This window comes from Littorina saxatilis, linkage group LG6 (genome assembly GCF_037325665.1).
Source record: "Littorina saxatilis isolate snail1 linkage group LG6, US_GU_Lsax_2.0, whole genome shotgun sequence".
NCBI classification, from domain to species: domain Eukaryota; kingdom Metazoa; phylum Mollusca; class Gastropoda; order Littorinimorpha; family Littorinidae; genus Littorina; species Littorina saxatilis.
In genome coordinates this window covers 28,211,694-28,221,693 of record NC_090250.1, presented here as the reverse complement: position 1 = coordinate 28,221,693, position 10,000 = coordinate 28,211,694, and the positions used below count along the sequence as shown (strand labels likewise).

General features: G+C 42.9%; 1 protein-coding gene across 2 annotated transcripts in view; it reads left to right on the top strand.

The window, feature by feature from the left end:
• Positions 1-9,474, top strand: part of LOC138968910 (uncharacterized) — an 18,828-nt gene extending 9,354 nt beyond the window's left edge. For both annotated transcript variants that reach the window (XM_070341584.1, XM_070341585.1), the window contains exons 2-4: positions 4,760-4,963; positions 7,370-7,516; positions 8,832-9,474. In XM_070341584.1, coding sequence (XP_070197685.1) covers positions 4,794-4,963; positions 7,370-7,516; positions 8,832-9,183 — 669 coding nt within the window. In that variant the 5' untranslated portion in view covers positions 4,760-4,793 and the 3' untranslated portion in view covers positions 9,184-9,474. The remainder of the gene's footprint in view (positions 1-4,759; positions 4,964-7,369; positions 7,517-8,831) is intronic.
• Positions 9,475-10,000: the final 526 nt, after the last annotated feature.

Below are 10,000 nucleotides of genomic sequence, written 5' to 3'. Positions count from 1 at the left end.
CTGGAGATCAGTAGAGTCTGAGTAGTAGTCGGTTAAAAGCCCAAAGTTAAGCCCTCCGTGCCATTGGCCCGTAAAGCTACCTATTTACGATTTAGGCGCAGAAACCCCTACAATTGATGAACGGGAATTATGGTTGACACATATATTTTGGGTTATGAACTCGATAAAAAGCCTGTCTCACCATATGTTTAAGTCGAGTAGACCTATGTTAGATCTCCTTTTTTTTTTACAAGGACAGCTTATTAACGATGAAGTCCGGTAAGGTAAGTCGAACCTTTCTCAGATTTCGGTTTTCGATGAGAAGGGATTTGAATACTTTGCTGGACGGAATTCCGCTTCGTAGCCAGTTCGTTAAGGAACAAAGAAGTTCTCAGTTTTCGCTTCGCTGAGGATCGCTCTTTGTTTCCAGTACTGTAACTGTAACTTTGTAGGCGAAGTGTACAACAACATGACATGCTTTATGAAGTTTTGTGATGCGTTACGTTTCATGTGTTTGATCATGTTGCTGCATTTCAAGCCGTATGTCGTTGACAGTTATGGCTGATGTAAGATTGTAGTGTCCGCCATTTTGACCGGCGTCCCCCGTGTAATGATGTCAGAGCGCCCCCATTCCCCTAGGTCCGCCCCTGATACACATTACATGGCTTACCTTCCCTGTCTTTTGTCTGGCTTTGTGTGAGCCAGTTATGTTATGTATTCTGTCCTGTGTCACTCTACTGGTTCTACTCTGTTTGTCACATGCATTTTCATACTCTGATATTTTGCTAGTCTTCATTTGTATTACCCTGTTACCTGTACATAATCTTATGAGTTTTGATTATCATTCCTTTGATGAATTCAGGCATGAGAATGATAGAGATCTTCTGAGTTAAGATCTCAGACAATAGGAAGATATTGTCTACAGGATGCACAATTTTGACTGTTAATTCTCATGTTGCACTTTAAAGGCGCTTGCCTACAGAAGAACTTTGCGACTGATAAAACCTAACATTTTGTGCAGTTGCATAGGTGCATAGCAGACTTTTAACCTAAAGCGATGTGATTTAGTCGCGCTTCCCTGTAAAGTAATAGACTGTTGTCTGACGCTTCATTTTGAAGCATGAGAGCTTGCGCTTACCCCAATGCCTGAGTTATCTTTCTTATTCTTGTCGTTATTATTCAACTCGATAAAGATGTGTCTTCATGGCGATGAACACGCTCAATAATAACAATTATTTTGCAGTTGCGGTTCATGCAGTTGTTTAATTTATGTAGAGCATTTTCCTATGCAAGGCTTAGGCCTAAGGGAAGATGTTGGTTACTTCCCTTGACATTAGCTGTTGTGGAGTTGTTTAACTCACTGTGGATTCTCTTTCAGAGAATGCTGTGTCTGCAGGATTTTGGCTGTATTGTTACTTGTCTATATTTGTCATGATTATTTTGACAAATGATACATTCATTGGTTTATGCTTTGTATTATGTCATGTGTGACTTAGAAGGCATGTTGTTTATACTTGTATTTTCTTTTCATTTTAGTGCCTTCTTCTTTACACTGCTTTCTGGTTACTACCACTACCAGAATAATTACTTTTTAAATATTTCTGGTTTGCACCAGAAATACATATATTGTTTCTGGGTCATTTATATACACATAGTTTATATTTCTGGTTTCATAGTTTATATTTCTGGTTTGCACCAGAAATACATATTGTTTCTGGTTCACACCAGAAATTATAGTTGCTACAGAATAATCACCTTTTAATTACACTAAATACATATTTTGTTTCTGATTCTGGTACTGGTAGATATCAGAATTCATAATTGGTACTTCTGGTTAGATGTAAGCATTGCTATTTCTTGTATTAGAGTTCTGTTTATTGTTTCTATTTTATAACTTATAGCATTGTTTCTGGTTGCTACCAGATTTAGCTAAACTGTTTTGGAACATTGCTGAGTTAGATAAGCTACCTGAGTGGTTAATTTTAGTTACATTTTGCTTCAATAAAAGTTAAGTTAAGATAAGTTAAAGCAACCTCTGTCTTCGGTGTCTTATTTTGTATGCTCCTCTGCCTGTGCTATATATCCTTGTCCTTACACCCGACATTCCCACACTAGTTATGTATGTACGCTGGGGAAGTGGACATTAGACATGACCTCAACCAGTTCAATGTAAACCAGTTCAATGTCAAGGACGGCCAAGAGACCAAACGAGAAAAATCAACAGAAGATGTTCGGAATTAGCTCTATTCGGGATTAGATCTGTTCCTTCAATTAAAAGAAATATACATGATTTTTTTTATGGAGTCCGGTCGATGTAAATACTTTTTCTTTCGAAAACATGCACACTGGAGCTCGTTGTTCACTGTGACACTATATCTAAGTGATTTCATTCTTGCCCCGTATTCAAGGAACACAACTCTTGCACGGCGAACATAAATCTGACAGAGTTATTCCCGGAACTGTTCTTATTCGTTTTCGGTGTCGATCCTTTACCAATTGTCACCATACTTTTGGTTCTAATGAAATGCCGTGGTTCTTTTCCGAATGAATGCATATGAGAATTAAACACTGCGTCAGAAGGTTTCCATTCTCTAACGGTATTATCTTGGATGCAATGGAAAGTTGATATTTGGCCATGTCCAAATTGGTTTTTAAGACCTTCTGGTGCCTCTCATGACCTCTTTGTAATGTTGTGCTTTTGAATTAGTCTTCGTGTTTTTTTTACAGAGTTCTATATTTATGGATGTAAATTGATCTGTTTTGCCGCTTTTCTGTTTGTTTGCAGGGCTGTGTATTAATGGGTTTATTCATTTGTCCACTCGCTTTTTTGCTTTTGTGGTATTTTTGCGTTTGATTTTTCTTCTGCCGTTTATTAAAGCGAGACATACTCTTATTTAAGTACTGGGATGAAAAACAAACAGAAGAACAATATGCACAATATAAAATAACCTTTTTACCTTTACTGAAAATTCTCCTCGCAAAAACGACACATTTACAAGACTGTTCCCCTCTCTTCTAACGTGTTGATGTGCAATTTTATTTCTTTTCCTTTTATGGATATTTAGAGCGTATCGGTGGCCATGAAAAGGTGGCATATATAAGAACTTACAGGTTGAGCAAACACACACACTGGTAAACAAGGAAAGAAAAGGTAAGGTGATCCCCTCTCGCCTCCGCTCCCAAACAGTAAGGTGTCACAGGTGATAAATTATTATGGCGTTAGGATGTAACATAAGATTTTTGCATTGGATATAAACAAAAATTATAAAAAGATTTAAAAAAGTCGGTCGCCATACTTGATTAAAACGTGGTGTTAGAAACGTTACGATATCGCCGGACGAAGCCTCGGTGGGAAGGGGTGCATAATAATATACGCACAGTTCCAAGCGTTTTGCAGTCTAATTGATTTAAAGCCCCCTTGGGCTTAAAGCTGAAAGAGACAGACGGTTTAAACGTGGGAAAAAAAAGGTGAACAAGAACTTAATTCCAGGCTAACATCAACAAAGAGACTGAAATCCAGAATCTCATCAGACACAATTAGCATGGAATTAAACAAGAGCTGTGGGGTAAAATTCTGTTCGTTGCGTGATAAGCTAGCCTGGTAACAGGGACATGTTGGACTCTAGCTGCGCCAGAAATTGTTTTTAAAGTTGAAGGCAAAGTGTTTAAAGCTTTCAGAGAATATTGAAAGAGAGAGAGAGAGAGAGAGAGAGAGAGACAGACAGACAGACAGACAGACAAGATACAGAATGTAGACATGAATAGAGAGAGAGGGAGAGAGAGATAAAGAGAGAGACAGCGAGAGAGAGAGAGAGTGGAAGAGAGAGAGAGAGAGAGAGAGAGAGAGAGAGAGAGAGAGTGAGAGAGAGAGAGAGAGAGAGAGAAAAAGAGAGACAGCGAGAGAGAGAGAGAGAGAGAGAGAGAGAGAGAGAGGGAGAAAGAGAGAGAGAGAGAGAGTGGGACAGAGACAGAGACAGAGACAGAGAGATAATGCATGTTACAAATAATTCTCACGCGGATCGTTGCCCCTCGTCATTTGGAAGGCTGTTCTGTGGAGAAAAAGCACCCAGACAAAAACGTGATATGTATGGCTTTTCTTCTGTGTGAGTGTCTAGCCAATAGTTGGAATGTAGTGCATGGGCAGACGGAACAACAAATAATAAAAGGAAATGACGTCAGGTTTTGCTATCCATGGGAGCACAGGCACATTCAAGAAATACATATTTCAAAACGTTCTTGATTTCTAAGAATAGCCTCGGCAGGTCGTTCTTTTCCAGCGTGGTTTGGCTGCCCTTGCCTCATGCCAACTTGTTCTGTCCGGTAGTTTTTATTCCAAACATGTTCATCGCTCTATTACGTTGTGTCTCTTTATTTTCTTGTATTTGCCAGGAATGTATTTGGAAATAGAAGCATTCAGTTGAGAGAGAGAGAGAGCGAGATCTAGAGAGAGAGAGAGAGAGAGAGAGAGAGAGAGAGAGAGAGAGAGTCAGAGAGAGAGAGTCAGAGAGTCAGAGACAGAGACAGGGGGAGATAAACTCAGAGCGAGGCAAAGACGCAGACAGACAGAAAGAAGCTGAGATTTAGCCTGCAAACTGCCTACACTATCTACGTTCAGGGGAATCATCCCCACAAGTTGTTGAACTCTGCAATATTCCCTCACTTCATTTCGGAGAATTGCACAGAATTTGTTGAAATCTGTTTGCATTCCATTTTGCCCCAAAGATTTCTTCTTCTTCAGAAATAGTATCAAGTCTTTAAGTGCCTGTACACTCTATTGCAGATTATTCCACAGACAAGTCGTGAGCAAAGACATCATGTTGCTCTGGGGGTGTGCCATGGTACTGCTGGGGGTGGTGGGAGCCCAGAACCTGCCGGACAACATCCTGAACGAACCCGACTGGGGGTTCCAATCCTATCTTGATGCTGACTTCGAAATCCCTTGCAACAATTCCGATCTTGTGGTGGTGACCAACAACTTCATCGTGTGAGTGATAGGAACATCATGTGTCTTCCTGCGTGTATATATCTTTTTGCTGTTATTTGTGTTTTGTTGTGTGTGTCTGCCAGTGTGTCTGCCGGTCTGTGTGTGTCTGTGTGTCTGCCTATGTGTATGTAGGTATGTCTGTCTGTGCGTCTGTGTGTCTGCCTGTGTGTCTGCCTGTGTGTCTGTAAATATGTCTGGATGTGTGTCTGTCTGTGTGTCTGTGTGTCTGTAAATATGTCTGTATGTGTGTCTGTATGTGTGTCTGCCTGTGTGTCTGCCTGTGTGTCTGTAAATATGTCTGTATGTGTGTCTGTATGTGTGTCTGTCTGTGTGTCTGTCTGTGTGTCTGTATGTGTGTATGTGTGTCTGTATGTGTGTCTGTATGTGTGTCTGTAAATATGTCTCCCTGTCTGCCTATTTCGTTGTCTATGTGTGTGTCTGTCTGTGTGTCTGTCTATCTGTCTGCATGTGAGTACGAGTCTGTCTGTCTGCCTATCTCCCTGTCTGTCTTTGTGTCTGTCTGTCTTTCTGTCTGTCTGTCTGTCTGTCATTTTGAAATAACTGACCTGGGATAAATGCATTCAATCAAGTCATCTTAAACACGAATGGCGGGCGGGGATGTAGCTCAGTCGGTAGCGCGCTGGATTTGTATCCAGTTGGCCGCTGTCAGCGTGAGTTCGTCCCCACGTTCGGCGAGAGATTTATTTCTCAGAGTCAACTTTGTGTGCAGACTCTCCTCGGTGTCCGAACACCCCCGTGTGTACACGCAAGCACAAGACCAAGTGCGCACGAAAAAGATCCTGTAATCCATGTGAGAGTTCGGTGGGTTATAGAAACACGAAAATACCCAGCATGCTTCCTCCGAAAGCGGCGTATGGCTGCCTAAATGGCGGGGTAAAAACGGTCATACACGTAAAAGCCGTGGGAGTTTCAGCCCATGAACGAAAAAAAAACAAAAAACAACACACGAATGGCGACTCTTTACCCACACACGGCTGAAAGGCAGAGCCCTGTCCGTGCAAATTATTGGTCTCACTATTGTATCTCAGAGCTGACCTTACCTTACCTTACCTTACCTTACCTTACCTTACCTTAGATGGTCTTACCTGGAGTACGACCATCCCTCCTCCACTTGGCTACACATACCAACACTCAACACCCCGACTCCTTTCAGCACAGAATTAGATCTGTTTAATGAAGGAATTATTCAAGTCGCAGATTAACACCAGTGCCAACAATCACGAGGGTTTAATCCATTAACAAAAAATGCCATTCTGTACAGACAGCAGTCAGAATGCTTATCCCCCGCTGGGAACACGTACCTGGGCTAGGTTGCACGAACCGAAAAACCGCGTGTTCTGATTGGTTGAAATCCCAACACACCTCAGTTTCAACCAATCCAACACTGCGGGTGGCCCCCGTTTGAGTGGTCACTTTTCTCGTGTACCTAGGCCCTGGTCACATTTGAGGTGGGAGCCTAAGGCAAAACAAAAAAATAAATAGTCTGTTTACGGTATTTTTCGCGCGACCCTAGACTTTTTTTTTTGGCATTTGGGGGAGAAAAAAAAGGGAAAAAAAGGTCTTTGTTTTTTGGCAAAATAACTTAAAAATATGGAGGTTTTTTTTTTTTTTTTTGGGGGGGGGGGGGGGGGGGGAAGAAAAAAATCCCGACCTACCGACCCTATTTTTTGTGTGCCTATGTTACCGTAAACAGCCTTTTTTTTTTGCCTAATCATTTACACTGGAAAGATTGTGCCTTTACCTTCTACTCTTACCGCAACACGGTGGCCTAGTGGAAAGGCGTCCGCCCAGTGAGCGGGAGGTCGTGGGTTCGAACCCCGGCCGGGTCATACCTAAGACTTTAAAATTGGCAATCTAGTGGCTGCTCCGCCTGGCGTCTGGCATTATGGGGTCAGAATAATGTGACTGGGTGAGACACGAAGCCTGTGCTGCGACTTCTGTCTTGTGTGTGGCGCACGTTAAATGTCAAAGCAGCACCGCCCTGATATCGCCCTTCGTGGTGGACTGGGCGTTAAGCTAACAAACAAAACCTTCTACTCATTATTGCATTCTTGATATTGATCTCCGTCATTGATCATTCATTACCTCGCTGGCATGTTGCAAGCGAGTTTCATCCACGATTTTGAGATAAGTTCATAGTTTGTATCATACGTGTCTGTCTGTGTGTCTGTCTGTCTGTCTGTCTGTCTGTCTGTGTGTCTGTCTGTCTGTTTGTCTGTCTGTCCGTCTGTTTGTCTGTCCGTCTGTTTGTCTGTCTGTCCGTCTACTTGAAAGACCAGTGGGTCGACGTACTATAGTAAATGTAACGTGTGTTTTTTTGTCAATAATTAAACGTTCCAATAACCTACAATTCTTGTTTTTTTTTAAATTCTGAATTGTTGACAGTTGGGAACTGCCGAACGGTCACATGTTGGACGCAGGCACGGACAAGTACGTGTTGAAGAATTACAACAACGTCGCCCAAATGCATCTCCAGGTCAAGAACGTCCAGGAATCCGACGCTGGCGTTTACCTATGTCACGTGTACAATGAGTGAGTATTTCAAGTAGATGACACCCACCCCTTCCCTTTCAAAAAAGACAAAAAAAGAAAACAACAACAAAAACAACAACAAAAACCAACAAACACACACCCTCCCCCCGAAACCAACAAACACACACCCTCCCCCCGAAACCAACATACACACACCCTCCCCCCGAAACCAACAAACACACACCCTCCCCCCGAAACCAACAAACACACACCCTCCCCCCGAAACCAACAAACACACACCCTCCCCCCGAAACCAACAAACACACACCCTCCCCCCGAAACCAACAAACACACACCCTCCCCCCGAAACCAACAAACACACACCCTCCCCCCGAAACCAACAAACACACACCCTCCCCCCGAAACCAACAAACACACACCCTCCCCCCGAAACCAACAAACACACACCCTCCCCCCGAAACCAACAAACACACACCCTCCCCCCGAAACCAACAAACACACACCCTCCCCCCGAAACCAACAAACAAGAAGAAAAATCCATTAAATACACTGAGCACAAAAAGCTCAGGTTATGTTGACAAAGACGTTTGACAAAAATCTACTTCGAGCAAACAGAACAAGTATGGAAATGAATAAAAAATTTTTTTAGTGCATCGCCCAGCTATAGTCAAGGGTCAACCCGACGGGGTAAAAAAAAGTAAGTAAAGAGAATGGACATTGTAACGGGTTGTTTTGGGGAGGAAAATAAAATCCCTGTGAGACTATGTTTGCATGCACACGTGAACGTCCTTGCGTTCATGTTCGTCTGTACTCTTTCACGTGTTGCGGTCATGATCGTCTGTATTTGTTCTGTTCGTCAGTATTCCTTATTTCTGTGAATACACCCAGCTGCTTCCTGCAGTTCTTTCTGTTCGTCTGTATTCTGTCTTTCCCTGAAAGCCCCCAGCTGTTTTCTACATTTCTTTCAGTTCGTCCGTATTCTGTCTTTCCCTGAATGCCCCTCAGCTGCATCCTACAGTGCTTTCAGTTCGTCCGTATTCTTTCTTTCCCTGAAAGCCCCATCAGCTGCTTCCTATGGCCTACAGTTCTTTCAGTTCGTCCGTATTCTTTCTTTCTCTGAATGCCCCTCAGCTGATTCCTACCGTTCTTTGAGTTCGTCCGTATTCTTTCTTTCCCTGAATGCCCCCCCCCCCCCCCCCCCAGCTGCTTCCTGCAGTTCTTTCAGTTCGTCTGTATTCTTCCTTTCACTGAAAGCCCCATCAGCTGCACCCTTCAGTTCTTTCAGTTCGTCTGTATTCTTTCTTTCCCTGAATACCCACCATTCCTACAACCATACATCTGAACATTGTTGCAGCTTTACTAAGACCCAGAAACGCGGAAAACTGCTGAGAGGCTTGAACCTGGGAGGCCACAAGTTCCGCGAGCCTTTTGAGGAGTATCGCTACAACCTGATGGTAGGAGGCCTGGCAGCCCTCGCTCTCTTCGTGCCCCTGGTCACCATATGTCTGGTCTACAAGTTCCGCTACCAGACCGACCAGGACAGACACGAAAAGCACCAGGCGCGTAAGGGAGCCTTCGTGCACCAGCGCAATTGGGAAGCTAACAAGAAAGACGCCGAGATGTCGGCCGTAAACGGCGGGGGGAAAGGTCAGGACAATCCTGTTTACGTTAATGAAATGGGTGAGGAGGTGAACACGAGGCTGTGAAATGTTGGCGGAACTTTTTTTTTTCTTTTTTCGTGTGACTTTTGCGTTCGTCTTTGATGGGTCTGTGGGAGGTGAGGGTTTCTTTCAAAAGGCAGTCAGTATTGCCAAAAGGAAGCAGCTAGCTAGTTTAACCAGTGGACTGCAGAATTATCTTAAGAATTAAGGACAAACAACACCGATTAAAGAAACAGAGAAGTCTCTTCTTGAAACCCATCTTCCCCATCTTCTATCCAAAGTAAATTCTCTGATGTAAAGAGCGAAACAAAGTTCGAGGAGACGTCATAATGCTAATAATTATGTATTTTATATTTTGTAAGCGCCTAGGGCTATATTTAGATTAGGCGCACAAATGTTCATAATAATAATAATAATAATAATAATGGAGACGTCACCGTAAACATTCACTATCGCTTCTCCTGCAGCACAGGTCTCGCAGAAACCGACGAAGAATTTTGAGCACTAAGTTTGTCTCGGTGACTTCGTCGTACCAGCTGGAGAAAATTACTCGTAAGATCACCGCTAGGCTGTGCATGTATCGGTATCGTATATAATTAAATGGAATGTTTTAAGCTGTTTCGAAGCGAGCGATTAAAGTTTAGACAAATGAGCCGAATTTATGAGATCAAGATAAGCTGCCACTATATAGCTATGTCCCTCCCTCCCATACATGCATCTCCCACTTACCTGACATGACCAAGGATGGCCTCTCGATGTCAATATTCAAAACCGATAGCACATACTCTTTGAACTTATTATTGCCTCCACTGATTTATATTTCTCATAATTATAAGTGAAGTGGTAATCAGATTTCTTTGTA